This window comes from Rhea pennata, chromosome 2, assembly GCF_028389875.1.
Source record: "Rhea pennata isolate bPtePen1 chromosome 2, bPtePen1.pri, whole genome shotgun sequence".
NCBI classification, from domain to species: domain Eukaryota; kingdom Metazoa; phylum Chordata; class Aves; order Rheiformes; family Rheidae; genus Rhea; species Rhea pennata.
The window spans coordinates 20,806,712-20,822,129 of record NC_084664.1 but is presented as its reverse complement, the minus strand read 5'-3'; the positions used below and the strand labels follow the sequence as shown (position 1 = coordinate 20,822,129).

The 15,418-nt window shown below is 36.2% G+C and overlaps 1 protein-coding gene across 4 annotated transcripts in view; it reads left to right on the top strand.

The window, feature by feature from the left end:
- Positions 1–15,418, top strand: part of MLLT10 (MLLT10 histone lysine methyltransferase DOT1L cofactor) — a 130,836-nt gene that overhangs the window by 6,389 nt on the left and 109,029 nt on the right. For all 4 annotated transcript variants that reach the window (XM_062569034.1, XM_062569038.1, XM_062569035.1 and 1 more), the window contains one exon: positions 13,506–13,560. In XM_062569034.1, coding sequence (XP_062425018.1) covers positions 13,506–13,560 — 55 coding nt within the window. The remainder of the gene's footprint in view (positions 1–13,505; positions 13,561–15,418) is intronic.

The following is a 15,418-nucleotide window of genomic DNA, read 5'->3' as shown; positions in this document are numbered from 1 at the left end:
CCTGGACCTGACTTTAGTACAGAAAACTGGAACTTAATTGTAACAAGTTTATCAGACACTGAAGTTTTATCACATTTGCTTGTGAAAGCAAACTTCCTAATCATCCCTACAGGAGACTGAAGCTTAGTTCTTCTGATGGCATTTCTGTCTAGAAATAAAAGCAGAATTAAATTAATTAGTTATATTCAATGTGCCTCTTTTTCTTTTGTTTTTTTTTTTCTTTTTTTTTTTTTTTTTTGAAAAAGATGAGAATTTTTCACATGTGGCAAGTTTTTTCCCTGCTGATGATCTCCGTACACACACACACACACACACACACACACACACACACACACACAAAGCTGCAGTTAGTGCTTACTGGGCAAATAAATCTATTCTGAGAGCAGAGTTAATTGTTCATGCTTAAATTATTTCTGCTTTAACAACTGAAAGCAATAGACTAACTCGGGAGTACGTAACTCTTGTAGGTGGGCCACTGAACAACTTCACTTAACAGCAGGTCAGAGCAGTTGGCTTCCCACACACTTTCACTTGTTGACACTGATGTCCGCTGTGTCTCTTTTCTTTTGTATGCTGTCACTAAGCTGTTGTATACCGCTTGTCTGTGAGAGCAGGGGCTGATCAGTCAGCCAAGCAAGCTTCTTGGCTGGCTGATACTTGTCTTTGGACAGTGGGATAGTAACCAGTATCTCGGGTTTTGAATAATCAGCTACTAGTTGGAAAGCACAGTTCCATGTCTCACAAGCCATCCTCTGTCTTGGCTCTCACGGTTCATATTTTTGTGTATGTGGAAACAACTGAGATTTACAAACTTGAACTGTTTTTTGTTTGGACAGATGGAGGTGTCTGGTAATTGTTTTATTTACTCATAATTATGTCTATGTAGTACATAAAAATATAAGGATGGGATTCCAATTTGCACTTTTTGCAATTACTCTGCAAGTTTTTTTGATATTGCTTGAAAAGTCTTTAATTTTCTGTAAATCAGCTAATTTATTTTAGCTGGTGTGGTGAGCATGGAACAGGAACCTCTTCAATATGGTTGGGCAGCAACTGCTCTCAGTTTTGCCTCTGTCAGCACTGGCTGCTATAACTCTGCATGTAACCTTTTGATGTCTGCAGATGTACTTAAATTTCAGACTCAGAGATAAGCAGGGCACATGTGTGTTAATGTAAGAAAAATGCTATTAAGATTTGTGTGAAGGTGTGTCCATATGGAGTGATACGTAAGGGGTAGCATCCTGGCTTGGGAGGCTGAAAGGTGTGTGTGTGTTGTCCGGGGGCTGACAGTTACTGCCATATCCAAAGAGTGCCTTGAGAACCTAAGTTTGAGAATTGTGGCAGCACTACTGTTGTTCAAAAAGACTTTTTCGCCATCAACCTACTATGTGCCAAACCTCTTTCTAGATGATTTTGTAATAAGAATGATTTAACTATAGCATGTAGTGGGGAGCACAGTGGCACTGTGTTTTGCATTTTACTGCAGTCTACTCTTCCTTATGCTTATGATAAAGAGGAGTTGGAATAATTCATGTGGTAGAGATAGGCAGTACAGAGCCAGCCAACATTAACATTTGCACAAACAGTTAGCTTGTGTCCATCCAGGCTTGTTAGCTACGCATAGGTACTGATCCTTAGGATTTCACAGAGAGCAGATCTCTCAACTGAACTTTAGTGCAATAAATTCCAGGAAGCTTTATTAGCTCAAGCACAGCTCAACTTGTAGCTGTGAGGTCAGCCTGCTTGTAGCTCTACAACTGAATTAATAAACTGTTTATATGGATTCACTGGAGTATATGTGTTATAAGTGTGTCATTGGCTCTGGAAGAATCAGTATTACTTGGCTGATAATAATTTGGCTGTTCTAACTTTATGAAGATGCTAGTTTCTCTACTTGATGTGTTTGTATAGTCTTTTTTTTTTGATGGGAAGTCTTATGAAGGTAGGTGCAGCGCTGGCTCTCAACTAAATCTGTGTAGTCACTACAGCTGGCCTAAATAAACCACCTAGACTTTAGCCTTGAGGAATTTATTGAAGGGCTGTGACTCCTTGTGGAGCTAGCCATGTAGGATTTGAGCTAGTGTTCATCTGGATCTCAGCTGAATCTAGAATTACTGTGGTCTCTGCACTTATACATATATGTGCATCTATCTCAACGAGGAGACAGAAAAACCATCTCTGCAGTGTCGGTTTAGATCATACAATGCTTACGAGTTAGGATTCTGGGCTGCAGAAAGGCAGCTATACTGGCTGCCTCCAAAGCCAGTTCAGATATGTTATGTTCTCACAGAGATAGGTTCCTGCTAGTAATCCTGCCGGACCCGAGTTGTTTCTGCATCTGCTGCACAGATGATCCACAGTCTGAACACTTCAGGACAGATTTTTTATTATTTTTATTTATTTATTTATTTATTTTAGTCTATAATACACCAAGAGTTGTGGTTCTCTTTCTCTCCAAGAGTAATTTTCTCAAGCTTTCATTATATATATCCTACAAGTTTGTTGTTATAGGGTTGCTCATAAGAATTGTATGCTTAGTTAACTCTCCCCTTACCAAAAGTACTTATATAGTATAATCTTGGTCTACAGAAGAGGAGACAATGCAGGAGGTAGGAATGCAGACTACGTATTGTGCAGATAGGTTTGTCATCAGAGTTCTCACAGTTCTGCCTCGACAGGCTGTGCTTGAGTTTAGAATTGTTTTTGGTGTGGATATTACACCTGTATCTGTGAACTATAATGAAGGTTATTAATTATGGTCACAATAGAGGTGAACTATAACTTAATTTTAGGAAAAAGAGCAGCAAGTTGTTGTTTTTCTGCTTTTTCTTTTTTTCCTTCAATTTATAATACTGACCACCAAATAATTTCAGGATTAGTACTTACTGTATCTTCTCTTTGAAGGTGTCTCTTCAAATAATTCTTACTGCAACTTTGAAATGAATGCTTGTTTGTATATATCCATATATATATATGTATATATATATATATATAAAAGTGTTAAAGAAATATTTTTACAACTACAACTAATGTTAAGATTGCTATAACAAGCAATGGAAAAGTTACTTTATTTTTCAGCATACAACAGAAAAATAGACCCAAGTGCTTTTGTTGTTTTTGTGTTTTTTTACACAGCAGTAGAATAGGAAGCTTGTAAATAAGAGAAGGGAAAGAAACTAAAATACAAATTACTAGAAGATTTTTATAAATATGTGAAACTATATTTATTAATAATGAGCTTTGTAAAAAACAAAGCCCAATCCTGTCTCCTATGAATGACTACACAGCTGGGAGGCAATGAATATTTTTTTTCATATCTGGTTAACATATCTAGTTAACTAGAGTAAAATGGCTATCTGAAGATGCTTAGGCTTAGCATGTGAAATTTCTACTTTTAGTCTAAAACATTACAGGTTGAGTGTGCATTTCTTGCCCATTAGATAGGTGGATGATTGTTGCTTAGTTTGTATTCCCTGAGCAGGAGAAAGTAATTTTTCCCATTTAAATTCCTTTCTGATAAGTAATGACTACAAACCACTAAGTTTGTTGCACTGTGACTCTGAAACATGACAGAATTACTTGCTGCCAGGTAATGTTTGGTCATCAGTATCGGTAGTACAAATGGTAGAGGGTGTTTCAAAAGCAGAATACAGTTTCTGTGCATTTTCCATTCTGACTGGTGACCTGAATCTTGATGCACTGCCTTGTGTGCTCTGCATATCAAAATGAGAGTATTAATGCTGTTCCTGATTGTACTGCCTCTGTGCTTTTCTTTTCTTGTGCTACATTCTTTCTTACTTGTGTGTATACTTGGTACTTGGTTCTTAAAATGTACAGCTGAGTTCCTAAGTTTATTTGGAGCATTGTCTTCCAGCATAAAGTCTGTTTTTTTTTTGTTTGTTTTTTTAACAGTTTTGCTTAGTTACAGTTTACCTACATGTACACCTTATTTGCATAATAGAGTATATTTACATTATGCTAAATCTGGATACATAGAACATTCAGACTTTAAAACATAGCATAAAATAATTCCATCAGTGAAGTACTACTTGATCAAAATTTTTTAAACACAAGTATCGATTTACCAGGTACCTTTGGTAGATGCTCTAAATATTCTGTAGCAAGATTATTAACCAAAATAAGTCGATCCTAGAGCAAAATATCTTCGACTGTGGAAACTGCTTAATTCTTACACAGAAATGTTTTGGGAGTTAGTTTCGTTTACTAAACTGTTCAAACACAGGCATAAATAGTCTCTAAAATAAGCAAAGCTCCTCAAATGCAAGGGACCTTAAGAGTGCATGCTAGCATTTAGTGTTATACCTAGAAATTTTTAGGGTACAATTGTAATATGTTCCAGGCAAATACTACAGTCAGTATCATACTGTTGGCCTCATGACAAAAGCTTGGGTGGCTGGTTGGAAATCCAGCCAAACATGACACACATTTCTCATAGCCTTCTGACACTTTTCCTTCAAGTTGAATGTATGAATCTTAAAGTTTAATTGTTCTGTGTTTGTCATATGGATTTCTACAACATCTGACAAGACTTGCTGGTTTCACATATGTAGTGGGAAATTTATGACTTTGACTTCTGAAGTTGGAGGAACCAGATTTTGATGCATGCCTCTCATACATTTTATGAGAGCTGTATGTCATCATAATGTTCAGTTGTATTCTGTTATCTCTCTTCTAGTTACTTTAGGTGTGTTGAGAAAAAGGATGACTAAATGTCACCTGTAGTGCATACTGACTGGATGGTCTTGGAGGAAAAAAAAAAAGAAAAAAAAAGAAAGAAAGAAAGAAAGCTGATTTGCATGTTGAGTGACTCTGATGATCTTGTCATGTTCTGTAAATTTATTATCTGTAGATATTTTTGACAGAGCTAACTGAATCTGCATATATTTTTGTTTGATTTCTTGATAAAGAGAACTAGTTTGAGTCTCTAATTTATCGAGGTATAAAACCCGAAATACTTCAGGTACTCTGTCTGTTTTTCTTCTACCTGTCAAGTGTCTGTTTCAAAAAAAGTTCTGTGCTTCTCCTGAGACAAGTGACTGAATAGAGATGGGGCAGAGATTTGGCAAATTTGTCAGCATCAAGAAATGATTATTTGAAGATGGAGATGACTTAATTTCTGAAGTTGTCAAGTTGCAGAACATAGCACTTACTAAGAGAAGTACTGACAGTATGCGTTCGTTTGCTCTATTAGTGGTGTCAGCCACTTGGGTATTCTTGAATGCTTTCCTCACAGTGGCAGTGGATCTTATGATTGTTTCTTCACTGTGGCTTATAGCTGCTGGAGTCTTGTATGAATCATAGGTTAGAAACACTGGAACATCGATAGTTCTAGTTTGCTTCTTCTCAGATGTCTGTGTTAAAAATTTGAGTAGTTGTCTAGCTACTTGCTGACTTTATTGCTTCAAATATTTCTATACCTGCAAGCTTTTATTTATAGAACTATTTAGATCAAAAAACAGAAGATGGGTATTTTGTGGGTTTACAAGTAAAGTATTAATTCTCAAATACTGCAGATTGAGACCACTGAGAAGATACCTTGCTATATAGTTATAGTTGAGGAATGAATTACTAAGAAAATGTGTGTTGAGTTGCGCAGACAGCAGTCTCTTTGGTGTCTGGCCATGTATTCTCATGGCAGCTTTTGGAAAAGAGGTTATATAGTTTATCTTGTTTGCGCTGCTGAGTGAATGAAAAGTGAAGTTTTGACTCCAGTAAGTGTCCTAAGGCAGGAGTTTCAAAAAACAAAAAATAAAGTGGAAGGAGAGATTTGAAAATACCTTATCTGATTTAAGGAAAAGTCATCAAAGAAAAGATCAGTAAAACATTAGAGTTAAAAGGGTTGGATATGAATATGTAGTTTGAGTTTGGTAGGAGTAGAGGTTCAGTAATTTCAGCAGGATCTAGGAATGCTTGTTAGTTTTATTGACTTTATGGAGGCTTCAAGGCCTGCAAGAATGATCTTTGGTTAGTCTTTGTATGTTGGCAATATCAGTTTTGCTTCATAGAAGATAGTTAAGGAGTAAAAGGAAAAACGAAATGTCACTGGGTTCTAAGGGTAAGTTATTGTCAGCAGATGTAGACATGGTCAGACTGGTACACATCCTGTTGCAGAGTCTGTTTTTGTACTAACTGCTTGTGAAGTCTCAATCTGTGAATAGAATATATGCCAAGATCTAAACTTCCACTATACTTGTTCACCCCACTCTGCAAACGTGTGAGGTTTTCCTTATCTGATTAGCTGATCTTGGGGAACAAATTCTTCATAGACTCATCAGGCATGTGTCCTTCTGTTAGATACCCCTTGATTAGCTGAATTGGCTTTCGGGTAAGTGTAATCTAGCTATGTGTTGTCAGGTAGTTGCTACAATTTTGTATATGTCTATCTGTCTTCAGAGTATGATATCTGTTTATGGTAAGAGCTGAGTTTACATTGATTTGGTAACATACTTGCTGGAATCTACCACAGTCAGAACACTGAAATAATCCTAATTTTTCCCAGGTTTAGTAGAGAGGCAAGAAAGAAATATTCTTATTTTCAGTGTTTTCATTCCAATGTATACGTGTTATTCCCCCTCTCCACAAAATACTTAAAAAGAAGCTGCCCAAAGCACTGGAGGAAAGAGAAGATGTAGAAAAGTAAAGCATAAAAGGAAAATGAGGACACTTAAGATTTCCTCTGTTTGGAGATGATAGGATACTTGCCCCATATCTTTTGGGGGAGAAGGAAAATAAAAAGCAAAAAACTTCTGTTTTAGAAGTTAATGTTGATTTTTTTTTTTCTTTTTTAAAAAAAAAGGAATGAAAGATTTCAACCAGTTACAGATAGATTGTGTTACTTAAGTGCAGTGTTGGCATAACTGAATCTTCAGGCATATTTTATTATCAGCTTTGTATGCATAGTTATTTTCTAGATTATAAATTGGTTTTGCGGGTGTGTTTTTTTTCTTTTTTTTTTAATTTTTACATTTTGGCAGCAGTGGCTATGTTTTTGCCATTATTAAACTGGTACATACTAATTGCAGTAACTACTTATATGAATGTTTTCACTCTTCTGAGCCAGTTTTTTAACCTATATTAAGTTATTTTCTGATTTCTGAAGTAATAGTGTCTAATGCTATCTAGTATATTCATCTTAGAACTGGTACAGAGTATCAGAGGTGATTTTTTGGGTATGTTTTCTGCTCATGAGATGAAATGGGATGAAATATTGCACAAATGAAGCTACAGCACAGAATTTAGCGGGTGAGTATCTGAATACAAGCAGCTGTGCTAAAAGCTTTCAGAATATACTGATGGGTGGAAAGCAAAGTTGATAAAAACATCTGGGGCTGCCAGGTAGCAAGCCATAGATTAGAAACTAACTTTCGGAAGAACTGCTTTGCTTACGTTCATAAATACAATCATGTGCTTTGGGAATATTTTGACTTAGTGCATTTTGATGTGTACAGAAAATTCCAACAGCATAGCATGCTTTAGAATAGATGTAGTTGGAAGCAAGTTCAGAAATGAAACAGCTAAATAAGTGGTTTGTCACTCATTCTCTTTCTTCCTAGGTTCACTTTTAATAGTCATGAGTGTTTGAGATGGAGTGTATGAGTTTTTTTTTCACACAAAAGCATGAACTAAAACTTGCAACAAAAATAAATGGATTTAAACACTCTATTGAATGACTAGTGATTAATATGAGCAGCAGATTAATTTTTTTGTATGTCAAGTTGTAATTCCTGTTGAAGAAAGGATTGATTGAGGTTTAGTGCCAGATTTCAAGAACTGTTACTGATTTTGTGTACCTTGCTATTCAGCAATATATTTCATAAGATATTTTATTTATAACTGAGTCATGCCTTCCAGTCTTTTAAATAGTTTCCTTTTAGTTAAATTCCACTTTGTTTGACATTGTCAAACAATATGAAACAGCAAATATGTACTTTGGATGAGAACTATTCTGGAAGGATAGGTGTCATGCTGAGTACAGTACAGTTTGAGATGGGAAGTGAACTTGTAAACTAAACGGTTTGTATATGCGGCTTATGCCTATTTAAAAACTTGAAGTACATGAATGTCAGACAAATACTAAAACAAAATATGGCTAGGACTGAGTCTAAGAAATGTGTCCATTTTTCCTGATGCTTGAGAAATCAATCAATTTTAATGTATTCTTTATTATTTTTTTTCCTGCCTTTCAGAAACAATTCCATTAAAATTTTAGAATCCTTAGAAAGATTCCATCAGCTGGAATTCCACAATCACTTATAGCCAACATAAATGATGACACTTCCTAACCAGAGTGGTTGTATCCTTGTCCAGCTCTGTGTCTATGTGCCTGTTACATTCTTTATCTGCCAGTAGTGTTCATGTGACCTTATGGAAAGATGGCTCAAAGAAGTGATCTGCCTGAAAACTAAAGTGCAAAAAAGGAAGGCAAGGGGGAAGTATTTTATTTTTAGCTCACTGATCAGGATTTCCATATGGTCAAATGAATGCCCTTCAGAAGGCAAGGGCAACAGTAGAAAGTACACAGCAGGGGATGGCAAGTGATCTTCTTTTGGCAGTAGTCTGCAATTATGTTAGCTTAAAGTGAACCTGAATTAAAGTCAGCTGGAACTGCAGCCTAATTTCTCAGCTAACATTTAGGAACTGTGGTCTATTTAATCTGCTGTAGATCTTTTTGTGTTATTTAGGTTAATTAGTCATACTGAGACACATTGCTTCATTGCAATGCTGGGGATTCAATCCTGCAAGACTTTACTTGGTTGAAAACTGGTATTTGGGTGAATAGTTCCATCGGCCTACCTTAGACCAAAATTCAGTGTTAAAAAAAAAAAAAAAAAAGGCATAAGTATCCTTATGGCCATTGTTTTCTTAAAACAAGATATGGTGTGTAATGGATATCTACAGAGTGAGACAGATCATGTTTTATGAAACTTACACCAAATCTACAGAACAAGGCTGTGTTCCTATTATTCTTGGGTTTTCCTCTCTTTATCTTCCCTATCTAATGTAAGTCTCTATCTTAGTCTTTCTCTTAAAGATAAAAGTCTCTGTCTTGGTCTTTCTCTATCTGATTAAATCAATTTATATGTGCCATTCTTCTTTTTCCTACTTGAAAAAATTGCTGAAGTTAGGTTAACTAAAAAAGCTCCAGTAGTTAGATTTGTCAGATTCCCACAAAAACTCCAACAGGTCTGACTGTTTTGTCAGGAATGTGTACTGTTAGCTAACCCTTATATAGTGATGTTTAAGATATTTGCTAATAGCCAAAATGGAAAGGAATATTTATCTAAAATAAGGAAAGAAAACTGCTGGCTGTGATACAGTGGAGCCAAATTGGACTGTAATGCAGTATTTCTTTTTTCTTTTCTTTTTTTTTTAAGGCCCTTTTAAAGTTTTTTTTCTATTTTAGTCTTCCCCTCTGGGAATTCTTTGTGCTCATTATCTCTTCGAAGTGGACGTCTCTTCGTATTTTACTGGTCTTCATTTCTTCTTGCTTATTTCCACTTTTCGATAATGAAAAAAATATTGCTTTCTTTCTCCTTCTGCCAGGGCCTCCCATACTTCTGACCACTTTAGGTCTCTGCTATATGGCTTTTTAAGGTTGAATCAACTGCCAAAGGACCCCTCAGGAGTCAATGTTTTTTCTTCAGACTCAGCCAGTCTCAATTCATGTGGCTGCTAAGGTTATGGGTCAGTCTTTTTTCTCTTAAGTAACTTGCTACTTTTGTTGCTCTGAAGTGTGTTGTGACAATCACTATCAGACTGTTCCAGCTGCAGGTCTGTGAGGTTGGTTTCTCTCTTCTCCTCTCCAGGAGATCTTATAGTCCCAAGCAATTCTTGCTGAGAGTTCATCTGAATTCTCCTTGGATGGAAGCCAGATCCATGAACTCAGTGTGTTCGATCAAGAAGTTGTAAAAATAAGATGTCCCATGTTACGCGTTGTAAGGATAGGAAAGGAGGGAACAGCTGTCACTAGCTGCAATTTCAGTCGTCTTTCAGCCAGTAATGGCGCATTTTTCATTCATTTTTCTTAGATCTAAGTCAACTGGCTCTACCTATGTGCTGTAATGTTTTGGGTGTTTTTTTTTCCTGGTTTATTTAGTAGTTCTACAGAACTTTTTTTTTTTTTTTGAATGTTTGGACAATAAACCCATCTCAGAAATTCTTTGCCATAAGTAAGACGTACTGAAGAGGAGAACCCATGCTCATATATGAGACATCATCTCGCCATCCGTACAGAGCCCTCTATTTTCTCTGTTGTTGCAGAGATCCAAGCTTTATTCCATTGTACAAGTTGTATGTGAAGCGGTATTTAGTGGAGAGATTCATCTGTTGTTGTTTACTTAGAAACTTCAAGATCCACCCATAAGTCAACTGGAAAGAGGTGACACTGCTCAGACAAGCATTCAAATAAGAAATTATAAGTGACTGGACTTTTGAGATGTATATGTATGCACACAATTATTTCATTTGCTTTCTCCTGCAGAGTCCTTTGTAATGACATAATCTAGTTGCTTTGGAGATATCTAAGGTATTTTTTCAGAATTTGCTAATTCTCAGGTCAAAGTGTCACTTCATTTGAAATGATGTATTGCTATACAGTTTTAGAAGTACTAATAAATTAAAAATATAATGGAAAACTGTTTACTATTTTACTAACTGTTCTTAAATAGGTAGAAATGAGGCACATTGACAAAAATTCACTGAAATTTGTCATAAATTCACTGGAGAAAGAAAACAATAAAATGTTTTTACTATGTGATATGTGTTGGATTGGGAGAGAAGCGGGTAGCAGGATCTGAGAGGGTGTAGGCTAGTAACAAATTATGTTATGAACTGAAAGGAGGAAGGGAAATGGTCACTGTGTGGTGTGTATTATTCTCTGTATGGTGTGAGTTATTCTGGTGCTACTTCATTGCTGATTATAGCTAGAAATCACAGCCCAGAAAGTATTCTATATCCTCAGAGCTAAGTATCCCCTCCCTGTTCCCCAGCCCCAGCTCCCTAACAGCTGAGCTCAGGCAGGCTGCTCCTTGCCTGGGAAAGGGTTCCTGCAGGCCTCCCTGCACTCGAGCTTTCTTCCAGTGTCAAAGTTCCTTCCTCCTCATTGCAGAGCAATGATGAGGGGAGACCTAATGTAGTGGACCCAAGTCCTGCAGGAGTATGGGACCCAAAAAAAAAAAAAAAAAAAAAAACATGGAAAGTGAGCTCTGCAGAGGCTAAATGGAGTGCACTTAACTCATTTAATTCTTCTGCCTGGTTCAGCTCCTTGTTGCACAGTGTTTTGTGATAGTTTTTAAATGATGGTAAAGTTTGCTCAAAATGTTTACTCACTCTCTGTTCATTCCTGCTGCAGTGCTACAGTTCCCTGCCTTCAGTTTTGCTGATTTGTTAGTGAGATTATTCTGCAAGTTGCATCAATGATAAACCTGAATTTAAAAAAAAAAAAAGTTCATTTCACTTTATTTCACTGAGGATATTTACAGATAGTTGCCTTAGCAGCTGAGGGAGTGGTAGAAGGTGATGAGTAAGGGAGAGGTGAAGGGAAGGAAGAAAAGAGAACTCCTAAACTGGTTTTACCACTAATGAAAATGTATGTCATGTTTCCACAGGCTTGCAGAGGTGGGGCAAGGTAGACTAATTAACAGCTTCCCTTGCCCCAGTCTTTGATATATCGCCGCACCACATTGGGCTGAAGCTCCCAGCTGGAAGCTTTGGGAAGGGCAGCAAACTTTATTGCACTGTCAGACTTGATATTACTTCTTGCTTTGAGAATCTAATTCACTGTATAGAGAAATCACAAAAAATTAACCTACAGATACCAAGTGTCTTGCAATAGCTAACATCTGATATTTGGAAAGCAAAACGTTAAAGTACTCACATACTGCATGTGTGTGGCCTGTACAACTTAACAAAGTTTTGCCCAGTAAGATTTGTTTAAAATAAGTTAAGCATTTTCAGTTGCAAAGAAATCCTCTTTTGTAGTGCTCTGAGTCTGCAGGCAGCCTGAAAAAAATAATTTAGACGTTTTCAGCCACTATAACCTGTAAGTTTCACCATAGGTTTAATACTGCCTTTTAATAAATATCTGGTCATTTTAGCGGGTGAATGTGAGGGGAGGAAAGGTGAAGCAAAGAAACAAAGCAGCGGTAATCCTAAAGATTCTTCTGTTCTGTGTACAGCTATTTATACCAATCTATTGAGCTAAAATAATTTTTAAAGTTTGTCTTCTATTCTACGCTTATATGAAATTCTTCTTGCTGCTAATACCAGTCTTACAGGTGAAGAGGAACAGATAGCCTTCAAGATGTACTTTAGCTGTGTGAATTTCAGGAATTGAATGCTTTATTCCTTAAATTTAGGCAATCTGTTTTTGAGGCACTTGCTTCCTAGGCTCCTTTATCTGCTGACTTGCCAGTTAGCTGATAAGGAAGAGTAGTGTTGTTTAGGGAACACAGAGAAGATCTGTAATTAGACCAGATGTCCTTTTCCATTTGAAGGATATGGTATTAAGTTTGCATCTGATGATACAACTTGTTCAGTTTCTTAAAAGCTTATTAGATTGGTATGCTTTGATTTGTCTTTGATCTGGGAATGTATAAATGTTGCAATAAGCTGATGTCTCAGTATAGGCTCTCCTGTAGCGCTGTTTCATTGCATGTCATTTGGAGCAGTTGAAGAGGAGTATTTGTCAAACCCATTCCGTTTCTGTCATCTCTGAACTGATTTGGGATTGGTTCATGCTACTTTAGAACTAGGTAAACTTCATATTAAGGAAGTTAAATAGTGGCAGCTATAACAAAAAGAATATACTGGTGTGATCCTGGAGGATGTCAGAATAGGTTGTCATACTTCAAGTTTCAAGACATCCAGTCTGCAGGAATTTCAAGGATGAGCCAACTTCTGACTTCCTTTTCCTGAAACAGAAAGCAAGATTTTTTTCAGCTTTTTAGAAAGAATAAATGGGAGTCAGCAGTGACTTTGTGAAGCCAGCTAAAATGTGTGCACCTGTACTAATTATATCCATGGTGCATCTTTGTGATTGACCACCTTGTTGAACTCTGAGAGAGATGCCAGGAGAAAGAAATATGATAGGGAGTCCTTGGATTGTGCCCAAGTTTCTTATCACTGAGTGAGCCTAGGTTGTGCTGCAGTTTTTGGAGGCTTGCCTCCAGAATTCCAGGGTGTGGAAACCACTACTAAACTTGGAGATAGAATTGCAAATAACTTAATAGTTTAAAGATCTGAATGAAAAAGCCTTGTTTGTGATGAACTAATGTTAACATTAATAGTCAGGTAAAGGTTAAGGGAAAACATACCTCTTCACTTTTAGAGAATGGTTCCGAGCTCGCTTGTGTGCTTTTCTTTCTTTCTTTTTTTTTTCTTCCCTGCCCCCCAATGACAGATAACAACTTTAATTTGTGTGGTTTCTTTTGCAATGCTCCTATGATCATTCCATTTTTTTATTTTATTTTTGCTTTTTTTCCTAGAGATGTGAATTATGTCCTCATAAGGATGGTGCTTTAAAGAGAACAGATAATGGGGGTAAGTTTTATTCTTATTTTTTGTGAACTCTTATCTTATATGAGGAGAATGAGACTGTGAGAAGAACACATAGGAATCCTAACTATAAACCAAAAAGAGCAACTAGTTTATCAAGCTATCTGGTTTGGAAAAAGGTAAATATTTCACAATAGGCTTTACTTGTCCAGTATAAGTTAAATTTAGTTTGAGAATATCAATTATTATTTTTAGGGTTTTTTTTTTTTAGATAAAAGAGTAAAGGAGAAACTGTATTTTAATACAAGATTTAATATTAAGGTTTGACAGAGATAAAGGACAAACTGTATATGTATTCAAATGGAGTTTGAACGTTTATAGAAAACTGTTGGAAGTGCATCCTTCATTCTTATGCATGGAGGAGAGTGGATTTTTAAGTCTGTAGCCCAGACTGAATACACCAGTACATTTTAAAAGGATAGTTCTTTCATGCATGGCTTACTAATAGGTTCTACAACAAAGGAGTTAGAGCTGAAAAGTTGGAGTAGTGATTTACTGTGCCTTGCATTTTTGTAATTGCATCATTCAGGATATCATCAATTCTTCTGAATAAAATTGCTAGAGAAATCTACTGAATAGTCTGTCTTGGTTATATTTTTACTAATTACTGAGTGGTATAAAATTAACTTTTTAATCACTTTTACAAAACCTTGTTCTATCTTAATTATATACCTGTAAATTCTAGTTCCTCGTCTATCTCAAATTAGCCTAGTTATTTTGACAGTGAGACACTTCTGTGAGGGGAGAAAGGATAATCAGCATTCTAGATTTTGTTTGGACAACCTGTGTATGTTGTATTCTGAAAGTTTTATGCTGCATACATAGTATTTTAATTAAATATATAACTTTTTCAGCTTAGTGTTGAAGTAATTGGTACAGCTTGTTTTCTATTTGTGTAGCAGTTGAGTTACAGGAGCACAGAGTCTGCCTGAATTTGAGCTGATCTGTACTCTCTCTTTGGCACACTTTGTGGTGTAGAGTGCATGTTCTGATATTACTCATTCTGGTATCTGGTCATCACCAACGCGTTAATGAATGTAGTGTCATTTGTGGGTGTTGGGAGGTTGTATTGAGTCTGTGTTGCCTCTCTATCAATGAAAGTATCTTAGGTACCAGTCCAGTATGTTAGCCATGGAACTATTCTTCCTCTCAAAGGTTGATAACATGGCAGTGTTGAGTTAATTTCTTTAAAATAGCTGCTGGATGCTTGATTTTAGGAGATAAGCTGTAAGAAAATCTTGGCTTTTGAAAGCTACAGTAAATTTTTTTGAACTAAGAAGTAACTGAAGTGTGTGTTTCTGTTTTTATACCTAGTGGTGGTCAGGAATACTTTGTTTTTCTGTATGGTAATTTTGAAGGGCTCTCCTCCGCCCCCATGGATTCTTGAAAGTGTATCTTGACAGTGTACATCAAACATCTGAGCATCTAACTGATAATTCCTCTTGCAATATTTTTGATACTCACTTTTCAAAGTTACATACTTGTGAATTCATATCTGCAAGTAAGTTTCTATATAAAATGGAAATTATTTAAATTAAAAAACTAAAGACATTACTTCTCATTTTCACAACAAAACATTTTCATCAATATACTTGACTATTACAATATAACTATTTCTGACATAGAAAACCTCATTGTATTGCAGATAGCACACAAGTGAAAAGAATAAAAACTGTCCTATACTTAACACCGGAGTTACCTGACTTTGACTGTCATTTTTCTGGAACTACATCAACTACCAGAGTTATTACAGACTTACAGGATGAAGGCAGTGACCAGAAAGGACAGTTTCCAAGACATTTTAAGCAATCTTTGAGTACAGTATATATCTCAGCTCTTGCTC